This window comes from Podarcis liolepis, assembly GCF_965112155.1.
Source record: "Podarcis liolepis genome assembly, chromosome: 7".
Lineage (NCBI taxonomy): Eukaryota > Metazoa > Chordata > Lepidosauria > Squamata > Lacertidae > Podarcis > Podarcis liolepis.
This window is the reverse complement of record NC_139561.1, coordinates 39,288,088-39,313,599: the sequence shown is the minus strand read 5'-3', so window position 1 is coordinate 39,313,599 and position 25,512 is coordinate 39,288,088. Positions and strand designations below refer to the sequence as shown.

Sequence of the window (25,512 nt, the reverse complement as noted above, 5' to 3'; positions counted from 1 at the left end):
GACCAATTAGACTGCTGCATTCTGAATCCTATTGTTCTAGGACCAGTCAGACTGCTGCATTTTGGATCCTATTCAACTCAGTACATAACACTGGACATGAGAGCAATAACACTTGTATTATTGATTCCCACCAATTTGTACTCAGAGACATAATGCTTTGGACAGTGGAAGTAGAACATAGCCATTATGGCTAGTAGCCTTTGATAGTCTTGCCCTCCATGAATTTTAGTGGGGAAGGAGAGCTGAAAATAATGCCAATATATTTCACATCTGGCAGCCAATGTGCCCCTTTGGCTTCTGATAGTACATGGGTAAGATGGGTTTAAAAAGCCCAGGACCCAAATGGCTATGGTGGCTCATTTACCAGAAGTAATGGATTTAGTGTTAACTCTGCAAGTGTATACTCGATTCTGACCAAACTAAGCCTAGCTTTTCAAAAAAAAACCTCAAAGCTTTTCACAAAAAAAGAACAAAACAACAAAATTATCTGCCAAAAAGCGTCTTTAAAAACCTATTTAAAAGTTTCAAAAATAATAATTAAATCAAATGTAAGATTTAAAACCTAATCAAAGCACATGGCAACATTCCACATTTCTGGATAGGCTTGCCTAAACAAAAATATTTTTTATCAGGTGCTGAAAAAGGTACTGTGAAGGTGCCCGCCTGATATCAATAGTTCCAAAGTGTGGGTGCTGCCACACTAAAATTCTATTTCTTACAATGGCACAAGTATTATGTGGCACATGTAACAGTGCCAGTTTTGCAGAGCTGAGTGGTCAAGGAGATATGTATGGGGTAAGGCAGTCTTGTGATTTAGCCAGGACCAGGCAGGCAAAGACAGGATTAATGTTGGATTAATGTTGTGGTTGATGTATATCCAGCTGCGATGAGCTACAGAACAGAAGGCCATGAAGTACAGTAATTCCTTCTTCCTCTCTTCCCATGTGCAAGTAAAAATTAATAAAGCCACTAAGGCTACAATCGTATAATCACTTTTACCTGGGAGTAAGTCCCATTCAGTTCAATGGCTGTTTCCTCTGAGTAGACATGCATAAGCTTGCATGAAAAGCAGCTAATAGGTCTCCTATCTGATAGATATTCCCACACTTTCCTCTCTGCTCAGCTTTTGGGAAATGCATCATGTCATCCTGGCAGGAATCCTTTGGTCAAAGATAACCTTCTTTGATCGCTTAAGGATGGGCTATTATTATCATTTATCTTGATTGTTACCCTGCCAGGTTCCTGTATGCATAGTCTCTACTCCATATGGAAAGAATTTGTTAAGGCTGATAAATGTCTTTGATCTATACATTGAGCAATGTTTAACTCTTTGTGGGTCAGAACACAAGAAGAGCCTGGCTAGACTGGACCAGAGAGATATCCAGTGTCGGAGAACTTTAGACTCACAAATTATGTCCTTTTCTTTTCTCTTGCATGACACTGGGGCTTCTGTCAAATTTGTATTGTGGGATGGGGTGGTGGTGTTAATCTGGATGATGCCCTGAGTCCCTTCCAATTCTTGGGATCCTGTATCTGCAGGGGTAGAATGTATAAGAGCAAGCTTGCCAAACCAGTCCCTTTATCTAAGCATCAGTTTTGGCTGTTTAGTTAAGCACCGCCATCAGCATAACCAAAGAAGTTTCTCTGTACCACAGAACAAATGGGTGGGTCTTCCCCTTAACTGGTTGCTAGTTAGGTAAACAATAACCACAGTGTATCTGAAGAAGTGTGCATGCACACGAAAGCTCATACCAAGAACTAACTTAGTTGGTCTTTAAGGTGCTACTGGAAGGAATTTTTTATAATAACCAGAGTGTGTGAGAACTGAGCTGGAAGCAGCTGGAAGCTGGAGACACATAGACATGTTTGTTCTATGCTGGATCTAAAGTTGTGACTAAAGGAGAAGCAAGATCTGTTGGGGTGTTAATGCTGTGAGGCCCTACATCCTATGCTTAGGTTGTATAAATGTACATAAAACCATATATCCTAAAGACAATATAGTCTCCACTGACCATTCCAAGGAAAGTAAACCTGGGTAAGAGCCTAGAAACCCTGGATTCTCTCACCACTCGGAGATTGGGGCAGCAGTATTATACACTTAACAGTGAGGTGCTGACTGTGCCAGAACAGAAAATTGTGGTTAGGCTTGCAGTAAGGCTGGAGTGGGAATTTGGAAAGAGGAACTGATGGACAGTGGAACAAAGAGAGCAGAGACACTTTGCCCATGTTTGTTTGTTTATTAAATAAAATTTATATACCACTGGATTGTAGAATAAACCAACAAAGCAGTTTACAAAAAAGATAAAACAAACAACGTCATTAAAAATGTTACAACCATAATTGAAAACCCATAGAGGGTTAAAACAGCAATAAAACAGACTAATACATATTAAAACTCCTACAAACTTTCTAAACATCTTCAGGCACCAAAAGAAATATAGTGAAGGCACCTGCCTCATATCATTAGGCAGGGAGTTGCAAAAGTGTTGGTGCTGCCACATTGAACGATCAATTTCTTACAGATGCAGTGCAAGTATTATGTGGCACCTGTAATAGTGGCAATTCTGCCAGTCAAAGCAGTTGAGTGCACATATGGATGGGGTAAGACCTAGGTAAAGGGGTCCCAAGTTGTTAAGGACTTTAAATACTAATAGTAACACCTTGAGCTTGGCCTGGTAACAGATTGGCAACCAGCGCAGACATTCTGTGCCAGCACAGTCTTTAGCATATGCGCTGCCGGGGTGCAAAGATCCGCCCAGCTCCCCCAAATTTAGTTTAGCTCCCAAATTAACTTTTATTATGCTTATGTCAGACACCACGCTTACGCCTTATCTCTTGTTTACAAAAGAAGGGAGGAAAAAGAAACAAACTTTTTTATTTGCTCATTTATTTACAATACACTTATACTTAAGTATACACCACCACCACACTTAAACTTATAAGTATTGTTTAGGCACCTACTTAGGAGAAGCATTAGCAGCTCAATACAATATGTAACACAATATTTTGCTGTAAGAGTTAATTTATCGTGCAAGGCGCCGTTGTGAATGACAAGCGCCGTCACTGAGTCTGACAAGCTCTGCCATTGTGAATGACAAGCGCCTCCACTGGCGCGGTGCATCTTTGGTAAATGAGTGCACAAAGTCGAAAGTCCTTTAGTGAAACAGTAGGTATACATTTCAGTAATACCTAGGTATATATGTATTTTGTTTTTCTACCTTGATCAAAATTATTTATTATTTCAAAACAGTTAGGTAGTTAAGAGCTTAGGTGGCTTCAGTGGCGGGCGCTTGGCACCCCCAGAATTCGGCACCTGGGTGCCCCACACCCCTTGCACCCCCGGGTAAAGACGGCCTTGTTCTGCGCTAACTGCAGCTTCCAGTTCAATGGAGATGTACAGCAAGGAAGGCATTGGTTCCAGTCTACAAATGTATTCATTAAATTAATTTATTCAAGAACTTTCAGACACACAAGACTTTCACACATGCTTTGCAAGGATATTTAATAACAACAACAACAATATAGTTATTAAAGATCATTGTTGTGTCTAATAGGTGGCCAGCACCTATTAAACACAACACCTATAGGTGGCTGGTAGTGCAGGAGGGTTGTGAAGCTTCACCCTGCTGCCTGGAGTGTTGCTGCAGAGGTTTGCCAAAAGATGGCTAGTCAGAGAACTAAAGTTGGAAGGTACCCGAAGGATCATCTACTCCACCCCCTGAAATGCAGGAATCTCAACTAGATCATACATGACAGATGGCCATCCAACCTCTGTTTAAAAACATCAAGTGAAGAAGAGTCCTCCATCTTCCAAGACAGTCCATTCCGCTGTCAAACAGCTCCTACCACCAGAAAGTTCTTCCTAATGTTTTCAGGATTGCATGATCCATGCATCATCTTTCAGACTACCATCTAAAATAGTTTATTGCTCTTTGGGCAATCAGACCTAGCACATGGACACACACGTACTAATACACGTGCAACAAAGCAAAAATAAGAATCAAAGTAAGTACATACAGGATACATGATCTGTTGTGAAATTAACCTATACTTCATCCAAATAAGATTCATTCACTGGCTTTCTGCCGGTGTATTTTCCAAACAGTTTTCAGCCTCCAGCCATATCTGGTCACAACCCGCTTTCCTATAGAGGCAAATTAAGGAGTTTGGTTTCACTAGTAACACGTATAAAGGTCCCTACACTTATTTTTGCATTGACTGTGGAAAATGGGAACAAAACGGAAGATGTTCTGGCCAGCCTCAGCTCCAATTATCAATATCGCTCTCATCCTTACTTCCCCTTCTCCTCCCTTCGTCCATATTTCAGGCAGATAGCGATTGTTGCTAAATGAATCTTGCTAAATGAATCCAGAACACCTGCCCACGGTCATATGAAGGAAATGCAATCTATTAATCTGTGGAGTAAAGATCCTCCCTTTGAAACATGAAAGAGTTTTCTTCATGTCTTTGGAGGCCTCTCTCAAAGAGGATTTTGGGAGAGATCAAAAAAGGAAAGAAATCACCTGGCTAACAAATGCAAGAGAAAGCTCCCCAGGGAAAGGATAAAAGCCTGATGGGAGCTGGGCATCCAACAACTTTCCACTGTAAACTGCCCTGTGATCTTTGTATGAAGGGCTGTATATAATCTTTTAATGAGAAGGAGGAGGAGGATTATGATGAGGAGGATAGAAAGGGAGCCCCATGGTTAGAATGTCAGAGCAGGAGTGGGGACAGACCCAAGTTCAAATTTCCTGTATCACTAGGTTGGACCTTCAGCTGGTCCCTCTCTCCTCCTCTCAGCTTAACCCACCTCACAAAATGGTTGTGAGGATAACCTGATGGGATGGAGAGCCTTTTCTGCCACTCTGAGCTCCTTGAATGATGAACAGATTGAATGTCTTATCCTAAGCTGGAGCACTGGTCCATCTTACTCAGTTTTGTCAATACTGGCTGGCAGGGACTCTCCAGGATTTCAGTCAGCGCTCTCTTCTAGATCTACCTGGAGATGCCAGGGATTGGACCTGGGATCTCCTGAATACAAAGCAGATGCTCTAGACCATGAGCTATGGCTCTTCCCAAAAACCTTGCTTGCCCTGTGTGAATCTCAAACTCACGACCTTCAAAATATGAGGCTGATGTAACATGCCAGAGAACCTCAATGGGTGACCACCAATCTTCTTTTTTTTAAAAAAAAAAAATTAACCTGGAAGACCTCTAGAGTGCCACTGCAGCCCCCACCATCCATGGAAAAATTAGCCTGGAAAGCTAATTCAAAGAGGTGGGGGACAGGGAGAGACTGGAGGGGGGGGGCGGTTTGCCAAAGGGTGACAGTAGGTTACTTCTGAAGTCAAATAAGTGCGTGAAATTAGCCGAGCCATTTCCAAAGCTCAGAAACAGCTTGTGCTATTTTCTGAGCCAGCCTGACGCAAGCCCAGGAGGAATTGCTAAACAACCCTTCATGCAGCGCTAGAATGGAGTAGAAAATGTTTCACTGTCAAATAACTCGGTATTGTAGGCCCCGAGGCTGCTTCTGCCCTAATTTTGGCAGAGAATAAGATCATACCTCCCAATAGTTGGCAGGTGGAATTAGATGCACTTGGTGTAAACTAGGAAAAAGATGTCATTTCTCACAGTACGGCAGGAAGAAAACTGAGCCAAGAGCCAGTTCTGCTATACGTTGTGTCCCAAGGAAAGGCCTCTGCCAAAATTTTGCTTCAGAATGTACAGGGGCCTTCAGGAGCTCCAGTATGGCCTATTGTACCTATAATACAGACTTATCATGGTTACAGAGCACTTTTAGGGTTCCCCGTAACCACTAAGCTACAAAGCTCATCAGTTAAAAGCATGTTTTAGGCAGCGTATTATTTTATAGACAGTATAATTAAACTGCAAATGACAAGCAATAATCTTACAAGAGACATTCTGTCTAGTGGATTTGCTGGAGAGCCAGTTCAACAATCTCAAAGTTAGTCAAGTTTGTTAGAGTGGAAAAAGAAGCTTTATATGCACTGGTGGTACAAAAGTTACAAGGAACTTTTTTGACCCAAAACACTTCTGATTGCCAAGTGGATTTTTTATGGGGATCTTTCCAACTTTACGTTTTGTCAGTTTGCATGTCTTAAATCATTTGTGTTAACATTTGCCTAATTTCCATCCTTTTCTCTTCATTGGGGTGGGGTGGGGCAGGAGATCAGATATTATGATCCTGTTATGCCAGTCCACTTCTAGCCTTGTGGACAAGATAATTAAAGGATGCCAGTCCATACTTTCTGATCAGTGTCAGATGCCTGCTGGATCAAGTGCCCATACACAGACTGACTTTGTATTTGTGGTCAACCTCAGGTGGAAGGCATCACTCATATCTGTTAGCCTGCCCCTTATATAGACACCCAAGAGATGGCTTTCTGAAACCTATGTTCTCACAAGCAAACAGGTACACAGAGGTGGTTTGGTTTCTTTGACAATAATAGCATTGTAACACAGAGAGTGGTCCTCTATGCACTGGCTGCAAAAAGCACGGGATGGGGGGGGGGTCAGGGAAAAGGAGATAGGTAAATCCGCAGTAAGTTGTGGTTATTTGGAGGTTTAATTTGAAATCAAGTTAGGTTTAAGCTTGTTGGTGTCTCTGGCATCTCCTCACTGTTACATCATGGGTGGTGGCTTAAATAATGGATGCATGTTCTGTATTGTTTTATTAATACTATTGCTACAAGTATGTCATAGCCTTCAGATAGAACAATAAACTTATGAACTGAAACCGAAACTGAATTTACTGAAAGAACCAACCTACAGTTATCCTTCAAAATAGACATTTCTCTAAATTCCACAATGGTTGTCTACAAGCAAAAAAACAACAACAAAAAACTTGTATCTTGTGGAAAGTGTATATAAAAGAGTCATTGTTGTTGTTGTTGTTTAGTCGTTTAGTCATGTCCGACTCTTCGTGACCCCATGGACCAGAACACGCCAGGCCCTCCTGTCTTCAAAAGAGGCATACATTTGTGAAAATAGTAAACAAAAATATTATATTAGGGTAAACTGCTTGCATAGATAGATAGATAGATAGATAGATAGATAGATAGATAGATGATAGATAGATATGGGGAAATGTCCATTAAAATGCCGAGGAATGGAAGAAATTGAGAGATATCGAAATTGGCCAAGACGCATCCATTCTGTTCCTGAGCTCACTAATACTCAACCTTGTGTATCAATATGGCTCTGCATTTCCACCCCTATGCCATATTTTCAGATTATAGTTGATAATTAGAGCTATTGGTGATGCCTTTGGACTGATTCCAAGGCTGCTAGTTTCTGCCTGAGCTTTTGGAGGAGTTTCTACCACAGTCCCAAAGTTTGTTCTCTTTTTATAGCCCCAGAAAAGCAGGAACTGTGCTCTGGAGGTATTATTCCAGCTATTTCTCTGCTACAGTTACTTCCCATTTCAAAAGCTTGAGAAATGGAGACGTCAACAGCTTTTGTCTTCATTGTTCCCCGAACGGACTGTTGCTTTCCTGTAAACTCGTCTGTGTCATTTAAATAGGTAAACCGAATGCTGACGCACAGAAACAGAACAAAGATGTTCACAGTCAAAGACCAAAGACATGGGAAAGTGCCCTTTGTCTCCTCTTCTCTGCCACCAGAACAAAGCTGTGAGAGCTTTATTTGTGTCATCTGAAGTCTCTGCAACTGTGCTTACCTGGGGATCTGCTTTCCAGAAGGAGAGAAGCCTCTGGATCTTTAGGGCTGGAGGATGCAGACCATCCCAGGTTTCATCCTTGGCATCTTCAGGTAAGACTGGGAAATATATCTATAAGAAACCCCAGAGAACTGCAGCTGCAAGTGAACAAAATAGTGTCTTCAGTGTTGGCTGGTGAACACTGAGACTGGTAGAGCACAAGGCAGGCAGATGGCGCCAGAACCAATGCCAGGCAGACCCATCACCTGACTGGTTGTAAATAAGAAGACGGACAACTGGTTCTCAGAGTGGTTTCAACAACCAATCCCCCTTCCCAGTGAACTCTGGGAACTGTAGTTTGGGGAGGGGAATAGAGGCCTCCTAATAACTCTCAGAACCCTTAAAAACTGCAGTTCCCAGAATTCTTTGTGGGGAGCCAAGACTGTTTAAATGTATGGTGTAAGTATGGCCTCTGTGAAGAGATACTTCATTTTGTCTGTCTTGAATTTTCCCCCATTCAGCTTTATTGGATGGCTCCATTGGATTCCAGTAATATGATAGAACAGGAGAAGGCGTCTCTCTGTCCTTTTTCTCCACTACTGCTCCATTGCAGGCGTTTCTTATAAGCCCATGATCAGTGTGTGGATGTCTGGGAGCAGAGCCAGACCTCCAGATCTCACTCCCAATTATCAGCAAACACCCACAGGTTTGAATTTATTCCATAGGGCAGGCGTAGGGGAAGTCAGACCATCAGTGATCCTGATGGTCTTGGGATCACTGAGATCCAGTGTGGTGTAATGGCCAGAGTACTAGACTAGGACCTGGGAGACCCAGGTTCAAATCCTCACTCAGCCATGAAACTCACTGGCTGACACTGGGCTAGTCACTGTTTCTTGGCCTTAACCGAGAAGAGATGTTGGGAGTGGGAGAGAACAGCGTATGCCACTTTGAGCTCCTTAATGGAAAAGGTGGGATACAAATCTAATAATTAAAATTTAAATCCATAGGCGGGGAGCAAGGGCAGGTTTAGCTTGCACACTAATTTTTGACTGCTATAATGTAATATTCATATATCCTATATTAATGCAGGGATAGCCAACGTGGTGCTCTCCAGATGTTTTGGACTGCAACTTGTATGAGCTCCAGCCGCCATGGTCCCAACATCTCCAGGTAGGACTGGGAAATAATCTTGTCTAAAACCTGAGAGCAGGTATGGGAAAATGTTGGCCCATCAGATGTTCCTGAACAAGAACTCCCATCACTCCTGATTGTTGGCCATGCTTACTACGGCTGATGGGAGTTATAGTTCAGCAGCACCTGGAATGTCAAAGTTTCACAATTCCTTCCCCAGAGAGCCACTGCCAGTAAGTATAGCCTGGTATCAGGAACCTGAGGCCACTTACCTGTTGTATTACTACAATTCCCACCATCCCCTGACCATTGGCCAACAACTGGAAGACTGCAGGAACAACACTCTTGCTTTGAAAGATTTCAGTCCGTGCTAATTAAGCTGCATTAGAACCAATTGGTAGAGGAGCAGACACTATAGGTTAGATACAGTTATAGTTTTCCTCAGACCCATTGCAATTAATGGGCATGCCTAATATAGTTCCATTGATTTCAGTGGGACTACTCTGCATAGAATTCAGTAGGATACAGCTCTGCATTAAGGATGGGGGATAAACCCAGGGTTGTTGTTTTTTGTATTTTAATGGGAAACCATCTGATTCACATTTTTTGAAGCAATATGCAAAATCTTTCTCCTTCAAAATTCACCCTACACCAAATTTTGCAGTACAGTTTTCCAGCCAGCCAGTGTGTACCAGAATGCCAACATTAGGGGGAAATGTACATAAGATTGCATACATTAAAGAAAAAAACAACTTACAGAAGTGTATTACGTTAGAGAAAATTCTTGCAAAAGTGTGGATAACATGCATTCAGAAATGTGCATGTTGGGGAGAAAGGCACACCAAACCAATGACATTTTTTTCATGAGGGTTAACAAAATAATAATAATTCAAAATTGCTGCAAAAAAATGTGGAGACTGGAAAAATGAGAAACTGATATGGACAGATCCATCCTTTCTTGCATTTGTGAAATCCATCCTTTCTTGCATTTGTGAAATAAGCAGAGTTGAGAGGTGAGCATCAAAGGACAGCACAGAAACTCTCCAAACTAATGATGCACATCCATCCATCACTCCCCACCCCCACTTTTCCTCTTAAGAGTGACACCTGTAAGCCTGCAAATGATGTAAGAGCTGTCAAATGCCTTGGGGTGTGCTGCTTCATGTTCACTCTTATCCTCCTGCCTCTGTCAATCATTACCCAAGCTGTGTGTCCCTTAGAAGGTGGAGTCTTCTTGGAATAAGATTACAAAGAAAAAAGAAAGGTGAGAGGAAATGTCATAGGGTTTTGCCCTATTTGGCAAGCAGCTCAGATAAGCCACCCCACGCTTATCTGTATGTATGTATGTATGTACATACATACATTCATTCAGGAGACAGTTGCTCTTGCAACTTCCTTGCTTGAAGTCCCTAAAGATCTTTCGCAACCCCATCTGCAGCTGACCCCTCCTCCCTTCATCCTCTTCGCACAGAAGATACAGCCCCTTATAGCAATGCATGCATTCTGAAGACTGCTAGGGGGTCGTTTTCTTTTTGTCCTATTCTGCTGTGCCTGGATGTTGCAGTCCTGTCTGTCTTCTGCCTGCGACCGCTGCCATGCACCACTCTGAAGTTGACAGCTCCCTGTTGATCTACATGGGTGCAGTGGTGCTCTATGGAGGGACGATCCTTTACCGAGCCAAAAAGAACTGTGTGGAGAAGGCAACCCCCTTTTCCTGGGGTCTCCTCTTGCTCCTTGCTTCAGGAGTCCTGTGTTTCGCCACGCTGAGAAGTTACCTGGGCTTGAGTTTGTTCTCACTGATGTGCTTCCTCTTCTGCATTTACACATCTGATCAAGCCCTGCTCCCTGTGGACCACAAAGCAGTACTCATCACAGGTAAGGAGAAGGAAGAACTTTGGCTTTCATTAGCTCTTGAGAGAATCTTTTACATTACTCAGTCGTCTCTGAATTAGCACAGTTCTGACTCTCTTTCATCCCCAAGGCTTGCACCCTTTTATTTATTAGCATCCATTTCTCTGCTCCATCCTTTTCCAGGCAGGGGGCCTTTCAGGTGCAGAAATATCAGGCCGTTTGTTCCAATCAGGAGCCATATGAAATTTCTACCTTCTTAGCAGCACAGAACTGTGTATGTTCTCACTCCTTAAGTAAGCATTCATCAAGACAGCATGAGAATTACTGGAGGTCTGAACTGTGAATAGAGTTACAATGGCGGAGTTGTGGATTTTCTACTTGGGCTTTTTATTCAAAATGAGCTGGTGGTTCTGTAGCTAACAGAGAACCTAGGTTTACTTTTTGCAAATTTGGATAAAGTGGGGGGGGAGCACAATTAGAGTGGGGGAAAGCACAATTTCATTTTTGACACAGATCTTTAAATGTTGCATCAGACTTGATGGATTGTGGCAAAACTGCTTCCAATGACAAAACGCTATGCACCCAGATGCAGATTATTTATTTGCCGGTGGGGTGTCTTGTTAAGGAAAGGACACTGCTATTCATTGTCCCAGTGAGGTGGGAGGGAGAGGAAAGAGAAGGAAAATCCATCAATGGTTTCTAAAATAAATAAATAAGGGTCATTCACAAGGAACACCAGCAGACAGAACACAATGTTCACTTATGAGCTCTTGCATGCCTGTTTTCTGCATTATGCTGGAAGGTTGAGGCACACTGTGTTTCAGCAACACCTGGCTCATCTTGGTGCAGGAAAAAAATCTTTCTGTTTCTTCATTTAAAAGGTTGGCACTGAGTCACTAACAACTGTAAACCAGATTGTTGGAGAGGTCCACAGAGACGCTCCTCAGTCTAAGTGTACCAAATTAGGCAAACAAGTGATAGAATCACATCTGCAGTCTGTGTTCCCATCGTAATTGTCCCAGCCAAGTTCTGTTCTGTGTTGAAGCAGATGCAATACAAGAAGGGACAAGCAGCGAGAATGAGAACAAGTGGTTTATTCAGAAGACATAGGCTTAAAAACTGATCTAAGCCACCCTCTAGATTACTCATGCTTTACAAGATGATATCTGCACATTTTTATTCGTCTGAACCTCCCCCCCCATCATTATTAAGGTGCCTCATTCATTTGTCATTTACATTGAGTTCCTGACCCCCACCCCACCCCCAAAATAACTTCAGGCCCACATCCTCCCCCCACCAACGCCACTTTGCGAATTTAAATTCTCCCACCTGAGCATAGAGGGTAGATTTAACCATTTTCTTCCCCTGTTGCAGCCTTCAGGAACATCTCTTTCTGAAGCTGTAGTTTGCATTTGGGAGGAAATCTCTCACTGAGACCAGCAGGCAATTTCCCCCCCTAAAGCTAATTCCAAGCTCAGTGGAAGGATTTTACTCAAGACTGCATCAGGGGGAGGGAATGACTTCCTGTCCCTCCCATGTCCCCTCCTTCGTTCCCTTTCACTGGTGCTACTCCTCAGCTGCCTCCCGCCGGTCTAGCATTGTGCAGGTCCACCGCCGCTTGGCCCCTTCCACCGCCCTGCCCTGACAACTACTCCTTCCCCCTTTTCCTCTGGGCAAGGGTCTGGAGCTGTGGCTCGTCACCCATGGAAGCCAGCCATCTACCCCTGCCCCCTGCCCGTCTACATGAGTCAAGGGGAATAGCAGCGCCAGAGGCCGAATGCAGGGAACCCCCCTCCACAAAAGGTGGGAAGATTTGGTGTCCTTGAAAGTATATGTGCCCCCACCCCTTTATTTTGACCAACCTGTCCCATATTTTGCCCAGCCAAAGATGGCAATTCTAGTCTCCACTGTTCCTCATTCCAGGGCAACCAAATATATGATAAGCACCTAGAACCCCTTAGAGTTTGTGGCCCTTGCCTGGCTAATTCAAGAATGGGTTCCTCAGTTAGATTTTAACCCTTGCTGGATCCAGGAATCAAAAGAGACTAACCAGTTTCCTGACTGAGCATTCACTTAAGTGCAGAACAACAGTATTACTATAAGTCAGAACAATAAGTCAGCACACAACTCCCTGTACCGCTCAAATCAACATTCCCATAATTTTAGAGATGTCAGCTCTCAGCTACGCCTTATTGTTCCTTTTCTGTATGCAAAGAATGACTCCCAGATACCATCTGAGCACAGTGTACCTTCTTTGGTGGCCAGAGCAATCTGAAAACAAGTCACACGGGGATGCATAAGCAATGGTGAAGAAATGCAGAAAGTGCTGTGTTAAAAAAATGCTAAGCAATAGTAATGTTAGCATAGCATAGCCCTGAATGGGAAAAAGTCTGTATTTGAAGTGTAATGATGCCCTCAAGCAGGACATGAGTCCTTACATGAGTGTAAGAGCACTCTGCCCATCTGTGATCTCCTCATAGTGGAGGTAGAACGTAGCCATTGTGGCTATGAGTTTTTGATAGCCTTATCCTCCCTGAGTTTGTCTAATAGCCTTCTAGTGACATCCCAGTTGGCAGCTTTCACTGCCTCCTGCAGGAGTGAGTTCCATTGTTTAATCATGCACTGCATGAAGGTACTTTCTTTTCTGTGTCTTGAATGGATGAAGGATGGAGAAATGAGTGTGGAGTTGTGCGTGTAGAAACCATTGGCTTTTGCATGGCTGGAATGCAGTCTTATTTTCCCCCTAGCCCCACCTACCTTTGGCATGCATCTCCTAGGGCATTCCCCATGACAGAAAGCAGGTCTTGGCATGAAAAAGGTTTCTTATACCTCCACTGCGCTTGCTGGCTTGCTTGCTCTCTTACTCACTCACACACACACACAAATACAGCCTCGTTGTCTGCTGTGTTGGAAACATAAATGAGTGCTGTACTATTGCCAGCTCAAATATTTAGCTTGTGGCTTAGTTTGCAGTTTTGTTCCTTTATTGATTGTGTTTATTTTAATAATTGCATCCTGCTTTGAGAATTGTGATGGTTATAAGTCAAGGCCATGAGTAGCATAAATAAATAGAAGAAGTAATCTTTTACAGGAAGCGATAGTGGCATTGGACATGCATTGGCGAAGTACCTTGACAGTTTAGGATTCACCGTGTTTGCCACCGTTCTGAATGAGAGAGGGCCTGGTGCAGAAAAACTGAGGCAGTCCTGCTCAGATAGACTTTCCGTTCTGCAACTAGACATCACTAATTCGGTGCAGATTAAAGAAGCGTACCTTGAAGTAAGAAGGAAGTTGCAAGGTGCAGGTATGTGCTGTGAAGGGAGTGTACACAATCCTCGTGGGTGTTGCTTGTGATCTGAAATGATGTTTTGCAGTTTCAAATGTTGTCTTGGTTGATCTAGGCCTCAGGATTCCAACACTCCTATTTCGGTATCGAAACCTGACGTGCCACTTGGTGCAGAAATTAGATGCTGCTTGCATTTGGAATACGTGAACATACAATGAAGCTGAATGTTGGAAGATTGATGGCAGATAAACGAAAGTACTTTTTCAGCACAGGAGGCAGTGAGGGCCACCAACCTAGATGGCTTTAAAAGAGAATTCAACAAATTCATGGAGAAGAGCGCTCTTGATGGCTATCAGCGATGGCTGTTTTCTGCAATGGTTCTGAATACCAATTGCTGGAAACGGCAGGAGGGGAGAGGGCTGCTCTTGTGCTCAGATCCTGCTTTCTCCTTTCCCAGAGGCATCTGGTTGGCCACTGTGAGAAACGGATGCTGGACTATGTAGGCCATTGACTTGGTCCAGTAGGCTCTTCTTATTATCTGAAAGCTGAGCCAACATAATTCACAATATGTAACCAAAGCACAGCCAGCCTTTGAAATTTACCTTTCTTCTGCACTTTGCAGTATACTGTATTTCTGCAGCCATGTAATGCACACAAAAAAAGCACGTGCTGGGCTAAAGTGTCCATAAAAATACATAGATTCATGAAAATTACACACACAAATGCATTGCGTATTATATAAAATACATAAAAGCCCCTTGCACAGACTTTAAAATACAAGCATCCATTATTAGAATGCACCATGAGCCAGTCCCACTAAAACATAAAAAGTGTCCTCAATTAAAATTAACAATAAAAGAATCCTATAAAAGCAACACAGTAATTAGTAATACAGTGGTGCCTCGGGTTACAGATGCTTCAGGTTACAGACTCCGCTAACCCCAAAATAGTACCTCGGGTTAAGAACTTTGCTTCAGGATGAGAACAGAAATCGTGCGGCGGCAGCGGGAGGCCCCATTAGCTAAAGCGTTATCTCAGGTTAAGAACAGTTTCAGGTTAAGAACGGACCTCCAGAATGAATTAAGCTCTTAACCCGAGGTACCACTGTACTTTAATAAAGGATGCTTAATAATGGATGCTTGTATTTTAAAGTCTGTGCAAGGGGTTGTTATACATTGTAAACTGCACAGAAGTCTATTTCAGCATAAACCATGCAAAAACCTATTTTAGCATTGAGCAGCATAGAAATTAAATAATGATACCAGCTGCCTGTTGCTTCCTCCCATCTGCAGTCAGATGTTGTCAAATCAACTATCAAATGGATTGTTATATGTCAAGATGTTCTCAGATATTGACACTTCAACATCTTTGGGTCAAAGGCTGCTGTTAATTAGTACATATATCTGCTGCATATTTGGAGACAATTCAGCGTGAGGGATGGATTGATCAGTCCATTTTGGTTTCTCTGAGGGGTTTTTTTTAAGTCTTCATGAAAATTTACAAGCATTTTATTGCAAATTGTTCACTATATACACATCCTTGTATGCAATTCTGCCTGATATACACATGTTTGCAAAGCCATATCCCTGTAATCACTGCTGTTTTTCTAGAAAAAAGAGGTGCCAGAGTTCACCCTGAACTTTTCCCTTGTTCTCTTAGAATGGCAATGGCACCCACCTAAGAGTTGCCAGAGCTGAGCTCCAGTAAGCTCAGGCTGGAAAAAAATATCCCTGGATTCTTGCATGGTATTCTCATTAATTTTTGTGTTTTATGGAGACTTTCCACTAATGTATTTTATAGATGTTAGTTGCTTGGCACTTTCCAAACCAACATGCAAATGGTACCACAGCCATCTTTTGAAATTTGCATTTTTCCATTTTTCAATGTAGGTCTCCAGCCATGTAAGCCAACTAATGTATATAATAATGCATACAGTAGGGTACAATAGGCATAAAAGTCATCTATTAGTTAAACCTCCTTGCAAAAAAATGCATTGCATTACTGGAAATTGTGTTGCAAAAAAAATGTATATATTAGGCAGAAATGTGTGCAAAAATTTGTATATTATGAGAAATTTGAATTAAAATCCTGATGAATTCTCATGGTGACTTTTTTTTTTAGAAAAATCTCGAACAAAGGTGCTGAACCGGAGAATGGAAAAAATGAGAAAGTGAGAGCAGCTGAAATTGTCAGATTTGTATAGCCTTGTTTCCTTCTTCCTTGCCAGATCTCTGGGGTGTCATCAACAATGCTGGGGTCCTGGGTCTCCCGGGAGATGGGGAACTGCTCCCTATGCAATCTTACAAGCAGTGCATGGATGTAAATTTCTTCGGTCCCGTTGAACTGTCAAAAGCTTTCTTGCCATTGCTCCGCAAGTCCAAAGGAAGGCTTATTAACATTTCAAGCATGGCAGGTGAGTCAAACAAAATATGTTCATGCCATTCATATAATTACAGACTTGCTATTCTAGGCTGGCTGTTCTCTGCTCACCATCTTGGTGTCTTTATTCCTGTCGCAGATACCCAGTGTGGGAGGATTCCCAGTTGAAAACTCCACTCCTGCAAAAACAGTAACAACAATGTGCAAGTCAAGATTGAATGGATGGGAGCTAGGACAGAGCACACTAGGGCAGGCTTCCATATAGCTGTCTAGTCTATGCTGGTGGTTGCTGGGATGGAGACCACAGCCTCAGGGGCGCGGACTTATAAAAAATATTGGGGGGGGGGGCGGGAAAGCTCATGAATAATAAATAAGCTCATGAATATGCAAATAAAGTGGCGCAGCCTCCTCGTGAGCGAATAGGGGAGAGCGTGCTGCGCCTATTAATCAGCTCCGAAGGAAATTGGGTGGAGCTTTTGCTCGGGAGGGAGGGCAGGAGGCATGCAGCCCAACCCTGTGCATTTTGGGCTGGGGGAGGGGCGGCGGTGGCGCTCTGCTGGAGGGGCGCCCGAGATTATTGGGGGGGCAGAGCCCCCCAAACGAATTTTTGAGGGGGCTCGGGCCCCCTCAGGCCCCATGGAGTCGGCGCCTATGCACAGCCTTCATGGTTAGACTCAATCACAGGGCTCAACTTCCTTTTTTTCCCCAAGAGGAGAAAGATGGGTTCCACACTCCCCATAGAAAAACAACTGAGAAATCTGAGGTTTTAGCATAGCTGTGATCGGGCAACATAATGTTCTACTACACAAAGGTAGCAGCAAAGGCCAATTCATCTAACTTACATCTTCTTTCATATGACTAGTGTGATGATGATGATTAATATTAATAGTGTGATTATTTTACTGCTCGCAGCTTTTGGCACTCCCTCCTGAGAGAAGCTCGACTGGCTCTCTTCTTGTTCCAGCTAATTTTTTTTTGTTCCAACAGGCTTTGGGGAACTGACGGCCTATCATGAAAGGGCTGGTGCCAGGCTATTTTTATTGGAATTATTTGTGTGGTTTTAATAGAGTTTGTATATGTACAGTGGTACCTCAGGTTACATATGCTTCAGGTTGCATACGCTTCAGGTTAAAGACTCCGCTAACCCAGAAATAGTGCTTCAGGTTAAGAACTTTGCTTCAGGATGAGAACAGAAATCGTGCTCCGGCGGCGTGGTGGCAGCAGGAGGCCCCATTAGCTAAAGTGGTGCTTCAGGTTAAGAACAGTTTCAGGTTAAGTACGGACCTCCAGAACGAATTAAGTACTTAACCTGAGGTACCACTGTATATAGTTTTAGGTCTAACAACATTTTTTTAAAAAATGATAGTTTTTTCTATGTTTTCGGCAGTTCCTATTTTTATATGTAAGCCTCTCGCCTTCTGTTGGATGTCATAGTTCCTGCATCCCTTGCGGTGCCCCGTAAGCTCTGCACCCGGTACAATCGCACCATTCGTGCTCCCCTAGATCTACCTTTGCACAGGTCAGAGCTTCCGTACCCCTGATACATACTGTTAAAGACATTAATTGTCCTTAGCTTTAATTTTTTGACAGTTCCAATAAAGACAATGTAGCAATTTTTCCAAACATATTACTTAAAAGTGGACCCTGTCTCAGAGCCATAAGAAGATAACATTATGAGATGTGTTCCTACAGAATAGGGAACAGCGCATTATGCATCTTTTAGAAATCTCACTTCTCTTTGGGGGCCTGTTAAACATTTGAAATAATGGAAACATGACTTGCTCGAGGCACTGTTGTCCGCGAGCCAAGGAAATTTGTGTTGGAATCTCTTCAGACTACAAGGTTTCCTTCCTGACAGTCGGGATTGATGAAGACAGGGTAAAGCGAGGCAATTGGAAACTTGTTAAAAATGTTCCTTCGCCTCCTGTCTGTTGCTTTAGGCTCCATCTCCAGCAATGGCAGGAGTCCAATTGCTGAGCCAAATGGCGTATGTATTCATCAATTTCAGCAGGTGAAAAAATCTGGTTTGTCAAAAGTGTCAGCATCACTTTCGGTTTTGCAAAATGAGAAAACAGCCAACTGAAGAGCATTTGGAACAACAAGCTGATAAATATGTAACCAAAATATCCACAAACTCACTGACTAACTTCCTGTTGTGTGTGTGTACTTGTAGAGATCATGAAAAATGTAGTTGGGTTTGCATTATAATGGGTACCTGCCTCATTTTTCCAGAAGATGTATTTCCAGAAGAATACATCAACAGAAATACAGCTATCCTTGAAAATTGTGCTTCTCCAAATTTTGCCATCAAGTGCATATTAGAGAAAATCGGGGGGAATGCATAATTTAGTGGAAATAACATACAAAGATGTGTTTATATTTGGAGAAACGGCTTGCAAAAAAATGTGAATATCAGGCAAAATTGAATACAAAAGTTATGTGTATTAATTGTTATTGCTGCAGCAACAAGCAAACTGTTTGTACAGATGCATCCAGATCAGTGTTATATTTCTAGAAAAATTGGTGCCGGAACTTACCATGCACGCCTCCCTTGCTCTTTTATAATGGCAATGGCGCCCACCTGAGAGGAGCTGGAACAGAGTTCTGGTGAGTGCCGGCTGGAAAAAAAAAAGCCCTTATCAAGATTGCTGATCTATCAGTGCACAAGGGCTATAACCTTAAAACACAAAGAAAAAAGAATGTTGATTGAGTCACACTGAGATTGGCCTTTTTGCAGTGTTTTATTAGTGTAAGTTTTCATTAGACATGAATGAATATGCCACTGTAGGTCTCTTTCAGCTTCTGATTTTTCCAGCCTTAAAATCAGTTCTCCACATTTCCATAACAGATCACATCATTTTAAAAAGCCCCCATGAAAATTCATCAATATGTTAGGGCAAATTTCTCATAATACACATACGTTTGTATGCAATTTTGGAAAATGTACACATTTTTGTGATTTCCCATAACATAATGCATCTTAATCTTATTTTGATTAATATGAGCATCTGCAGATGTGTGACAGATTGCCTGTTCTGGTCTAGGAATTAGTGTGAAGACTTTCTCCCAGTTAAACCAGAATTTGGGTGGAGTGTGATGCAGAACAGAGTGAACACTAGAACAATAAATTGAAAGGAACAGAGCAAACCCATCCCTAGGGAAAATCTTAATGCAATGGTTTCACGTCAACTACGTATTGCTGGGGACATGTGGGTTGGATTGGCAGTGACCATGCATCTCCCCATACCATAGATTGGGTCATAGCCATTGTGCAACACCAATTCCATCTGTGTCAATTGCAACAACAGTCACTGTTGCAGGAGAAACAGGGCTTTACTTTACCCTTCTGTGCATTCTTGTCACTACCCTTTTGTTCTATTACACGCAGTCCCTGCTCACCAGAGTACATAGCAATGAGGTTTAATGAAGTCAATCTGACCTCAGTATTGGAATTACCATAGCTAAGCAAGTTAAAGGGAGATAACTTGGATTTAGCACGTATCTCCTGAGAACAAAAACCGAGATAGGCTGCTAATAAAGCAGAAACGCTTATTGTTCCATCTATCTTGCATCTTTGGAAAATTTTCAATCAGGTAATTAGAGAAGAGTTATTGCCTTCCTCCTGGTGTGCATTCAAACAAGTACATTCAGAGCTTCAACAATCAAAGGTACAGCTTTCTGAATTAAAATTTGGAGACATTCTCCATTCCAAAAAATTAACTGCTGGAGCCGACCAAAGGCTTATCAAGTTCACCATCCTCTTTTCACATCTCCCAAACCAAGAGACAAAGTGAAGACTATCTAGCCTTTACAACCCCTAAATTTTGCCCTGCAGCTCTCCAACCAAAGGATGTGTATTTAAAAATGTGTAGCAACATATTATTTTAGTGTGAAATTGCTTGTAAATTATGCATATGTTGGGCAAAATTGGGTACAGAAATGTGTATATTAGGAGCAATGTACACAAAAATGAATATGAATTTCCATGCAGGCTATAACTAACGTTGAGCTATGCGATAATCCTTCAGTCTCAGGAGACTGTTTTTATTGCTCCCATAGGAGGTGTCCCCATGCCAGGCTTTGCTGCCTACGGTGCATCCAAAGCAGCCCTATCCATGTTTTCTGGAGTCATGAGGCAAGAGCTCTCCAAATGGGGCATTAAAGTATCTGTGCTTCATCCATCAGCCTTCAAGACATGTAAGTTGCTGGTACTTCACCTGGTTATCTAGCTCACGATGGGGGGGGGGGAACCTCCTTGGAGTCAGCCAAAACCATGAATGGCACAGAAACACCAGTGTCACCCACAGGAATGTGCAAAGCCTGTACTTCGCTATTTAGGGTCCCAGGTGGAGTCTTAGTGATAGGTTGCATAGGGCAACACTTCTAGGAGTTCATCAATCATCCTCAAAAGGGGCAGACTTTTATTTCCCCTTCCACAGAGGTGGCTGGCCTCAAAGGGTTGTCTTCTTGTATAAATGCCAGTTTCCTAGAGGTCAAGGGAAGACACCCCAAAACAAATTGGGCTTATTAGATTCTAACCAGGCAGCTACCGTATTTTTCGCTCCATAAGACACACCTAGTTTTTAGAGGGGGAATGCAAGGAAAAAAAATTCTTTAAAGGGAGCGCTGAGCAGAGCCTGTATGCATCGCATCCCACGCTCTGGTCAGCTGTCCCATTCACGAACCGCGAGGAGCGTGTGTGCAGTGCTTGCAGGCTTTTCCCCAAGGAGGGAGAAGGGCAGCCCGTCACTGATGGGCTGCCTTTCTCCCTCGTGGAAAAGCCCCCAAGAGCCGCACACACGCTCCACGCAGCTCTTTAAAAGTAGAGCTGACCAGAGTCTGGGATGCATACATGAAGGGCCCCGTGCCCTGCGGAGGCTTCGCGCGGCTAAGCCAGAAGCTAGAACAGCTAGAGGGAGCGCTCCCTCTAGCTGTTCTGGCTTCTGGGATAGCCATGCAGTCTGCATTCGCTCCATAAGACGCACACACATTTCCCCTTACTTTTTAAGAGGAAAAAAGTGCGTCTTATAGAGCGAAAAATACGGTAATTTGTTTGAGAAGGTTTATTGCCAAGGTATGATGTCTTTGAATAGCCTGTGAACTAAAATGTGCAAAAGGAAATGTGGTTAGCCGGATGATCTACCATGGCATCCTGCCTGAAATAGATCTTTTCATTCCACATTATGTTTTTGAAGCATTTGTCTTGAGGTGGCTAATTGGAACCTGTGTGCATGACTCAGAGGATAATTAAACCAGCACACATCAAGTCCAATCATGCCATCACTTTCCCAGACAAAATTTTTATAATAGCATTTATAAATAAGTGAACTAGTCTTCAACTATCCAGGGAACTCCTGAGACCACACACACACACACACACACACACACACACACAGAATAATATGGATTGAAAAGATGTTCATTCATTTCTGAAGCACAGTCCCCATGGACTTGTGTGTCATTGTGGCCTTTTTCAGTTGGTTCATTTGTTCCTTGGTGGCTTGTGAATGGCTGAATATCTGTCCATATCACAAATAAGTCTTGCCCTGTATCAGCTGGCTTTCCTAATCTCAAGGGGGAGATTGGACAGTATCTGTTTCGCTCAGAGATTAGAACTAGAATAGGAAAAGTGGTGGAATTCACTCTAGGCAGACAGAGCATCAAACTGGCCCATAGCACACTTGTCTTCTCTCTTTGCAAAGCAGTAGCAGCAGCAGCAGCAGCAGCAGCAGCAGCAGCAGTAGTATACTGCCCTTTATCCACAGATGGGGTGGTTCACAACATACAAGTACAATATATAGAAATCATTATATAGATATACTCATTTATACATAATAAAAATAAGGACAAAAGAAAACCAATACTCCTTCCCCTCCCACAACACATTTAAAAGGGCATCCCACGAAGAACCTTAATCGCAGTGACTTTCTGCAGATTTCACCAATACTGGTGTTTGTGTTTCTTAAGAATTTTTAGAATAGGACATTTGTTCCTATATGATTTAGTCAGCTACTCTCATCATCTTCACTGTCTGCTAACTGGGCACTGCTGAAATGTGTATTTGCTTCAGTTTGGGCCTCCATTGATTTACTGTTGAGGCAATTAGCTTAGCCATTAACCACCATTAACATCCATTGTTTTATCGTTAACATTTCTCTCACCTTTCTGTCCACCATGACTTTGCCAAACACACACAAAAAGGGCTGTCATTGTCCTACATCTTAATGTGGAATTTATTACTGTAACCAAAAAATGAGCTTTATCTGTATTTTGTGTGCATCAAAATGTGAGGTGTATGCAGATATTTTTTATAAGAACATTGATCATTATGACATTATAATAAATGGTCATTTTTCCTACCATCCAGTTTATGCTTATTAATACATGCAAAAATATAATATGCATTCAAAAATGACAAAAGGGCGGTAACTCCATTTTTTATGTGTGTGTCCGTCACCTCCTCATTGTCACTTGAACAGACAGTAACCCTGAGGCAAGATGTATACTTCAGTGGGCAACTGCCAGCTCATTGAGTTGTCATCATAAAAAAATGTAAGCAATAATATTATTTTCAAAAGGCTAAAGGACCAGCTTGGGAATGATTAAAAATAGCAAAATGAGAACTGAAGCAAAATGGTATGGGCACTGAGTCCATGGAACAAACTGGTACCAGGATTCAGATTACATCCCTAATCTAGCATACATATGTTCCAATCTGTCACCTTGGGTAGTTCCTTTAGGAACCCCATATTCCTCTTTTTCTAGTTATTTTATTTTCATCAGAACACCTGATGCCCTATTATGAAGCCTAAATGTTCAGCAGTGTTTTGTTCTGTCTTCCAGGTATCCAGGGAACTCCGGAGATCTGGAATAAGGAAGAACGCACCCTTCTTGAGAATCTCATGCCTGATGTGAAGCAAGATTATGGCGAAGAATACATCCTTAAGCTGAAGATGGCTCTCAATGCCATGCAATTTCTTTCCGTGTCAGATCTCTCTCCCGTGCTTTGTGATGTTTTACACGCATTATTGGCAGAGCACCCATGTGGTTTATACACTCCAGGCAAGAATGCCTACAAATACCTTCTCATCTTTTGCTATTCTCCTCTCTGGTTTTATGACTTTTGCATAAGGAAAATGTTCAGCACCTCAGACATGCCCAGTGCTCTCAGAGCAGCAGAGAAAGCAAACAAGAACTTGTAGGCAGATACTGCCTGACTTAGGCATTTGTGTGTCAGGCTATTTAGCTGCCTTGTGAATGTTGGGAATTTTGCATTTCATGTGTTAAAAACACATTGGATGGATAAAAGAGGGGAATGTTTAGATTTAAGGCAGAAACCCTCTCTATTCTGTACATTGCACCTCTTATCTACTATTTTTGATACCTTTTTCTCTTGAGTTAGGCTGAACTGAAACTCCTTTTTAAAAACATTTTATTAATTTTCCAAATATAACAAAAATAAAATTAAGAAACAATACAAAATAAAAACAAAATAAATTGACTTCCCCCTAGTCCCTTCCTTGGTTCCATTGTTAATCAACGTACCACATGTCCATTGTAAAATTTGAGAACCATTTAAATTACTTATTATCCATTCATACAAAATTACAAGTAATCCTAAAACCCTGCTAATGTATTAACCTGTGTACAATGCTTCTGTATATATGCAATAAACATCTTCCATTCTTCCTTAAATTTGTTGTCGTCTCTTCCTCTTAGCTTCATTGTCAATTTTGCCATTTCAGCATGTTCCATTAATTTAACTTGCCAATCTTCTTTAGTTGGGACACCTTCTTCTTTCCAGTATTGTGCTAATAATGTCCTTGCAGCTGTAGTTGCATACATAAATAAGTTCTTTTGTGATTTTGGTAAGTCCACTCCTGTAGGTAAGCTTCTGGTTCTTTAACAAAGGTTATTTTAAACATCTTCTTCAATTCATTATAGATCATTTTCCAATATTTCTTTAGGATTTTGCAATCCCACCACACATGGAAAAATGTCCCTTCTATTGTTTTACATTTCCAACACTTGCTTTCCTTAGTTTTGTACATTTTTGCTATTTATTTTATTTTTTATGCTTTTGCTAATTTAACTGGCGTTAGATACCATCTAGGGACGTGGGTGGCGCTGTGGGTTAAACCACAGAGCCTAGGATGTGCTGATCAGAAGGTCGGGGGTTCGAATCCCCCTGACCATTGCTCGGTCCCTGCTCTTGCCAACCTAGCAGTTCAAAAGCACGTCAAAGTGCAAGTAGATAAACGGCGTTTCCATGCACTGCTCTGGTTCGCCAGAAGCGGCTTAGTCATGCTGGCCACATAACCCGAAAGCTGTACGCCGGCTCCCTCGGTCAATAAAGCGAGATGAGTGCCGCAACCCCAGAGTCAGTCACGAATGGACCTAATGTTCAGTGGTCCCTTTACCTTTACCTTTAGATACCATCTATACATCATTTTCATATAGTTTTCTTTAATCGCCACACATGCTGCAAATTTTATCTCATTTTTTCCATAGTTTTCCCCATTCCTCCATCTGGATATTGTGTCCCACATCTTGTGCCCATTTAATCATAACTGATTTAACCTCTTCATCTTTCGTTTCCCATTCTAACAACAGATTGTACATTTTTTATATTAATTCCGTATCATTTTCTATTATTTCTCTCTGAAAAGTTGAAATTTCATATGGTAATCCTATCTTTTTATACTTCTTAAATACTTCATTTAACTGAAAATATTGCAACCAAATTGTTACATTCTCTCTAACTTCATTAAATTCTTTCAGTTTTAATTGGTTTTCTGATTCAATTAACAACTGAGTATGCAGAGCGAGGCCAGCAAACATTATACCAGTTCCCCTCCACTCATTCAGTGAATGCAGCTGTGTCATTTCAGCAGTACCTAATACAGTGGTGCCCCGCAAGACGAATGCCTCGCAAGACGAAAAACTCGCTAGACGAAAGGGTTTTGCAGTTTTTGAGCTGCTTCGCAAGACGAATTTCCCTATGGGCTTGCTTCGCAAGACGAAAACGTCTTGCAAGTTTGTTTCCTTTTTCTTAACACCGTTAATACAGTTGTGACTTGACTTCAAGGAGCAACTCATAGAACACGGTGTGGTAGCCTTTTTTGAGGTTTTTGGTGATTTTTGAAGCTTTTCCAAAACTTTTCTGACACCGTGCTTCGCAAAACGA

At 42.1% G+C, this 25,512-nt stretch overlaps 2 protein-coding genes across 5 annotated transcripts in view; one reads left to right on the top strand and one right to left on the bottom strand.

Moving 5' to 3' along the window:
* SDR42E1 (short chain dehydrogenase/reductase family 42E, member 1) overlaps positions 1–25,512 on the bottom strand; it is a 986,520-nt gene that overhangs the window by 14,340 nt on the left and 946,668 nt on the right. The window contains exon 1 of one of the 3 annotated variants that reach the window (XM_083513769.1): positions 7,700–7,827. The exons of 1 other annotated variant lie outside the window; for it this stretch is intronic. The gene's annotated coding sequence lies outside the window, so the exon portion shown is untranslated. Of the gene's footprint in view, positions 1–7,699; positions 7,828–25,512 lie in introns of those variants that run through there. One more of the 3 variants, XM_083513774.1, reaches the window with a different exon arrangement.
* On the top strand, positions 10,035–24,020 carry HSD17B2 (hydroxysteroid 17-beta dehydrogenase 2). 2 transcript variants are annotated; one of them, XM_083513776.1, is made up of 5 exons: positions 10,044–10,684; positions 13,752–13,964; positions 16,174–16,359; positions 20,385–20,522; positions 23,169–24,020. In XM_083513776.1, the coding sequence occupies exons 1-5, from the start codon at positions 10,405–10,407 to the stop codon at positions 23,525–23,527; spliced, it is 1,176 nt and encodes a 391-aa protein (XP_083369902.1). In that variant the 5' UTR covers positions 10,044–10,404; the 3' UTR covers positions 23,528–24,020. The 2 variants fall into 2 exon arrangements, with proteins under 2 accessions (XP_083369903.1, XP_083369902.1); XM_083513777.1 differs by lacking the exon at positions 13,752–13,964 and having other exon boundaries at positions 10,035–10,684.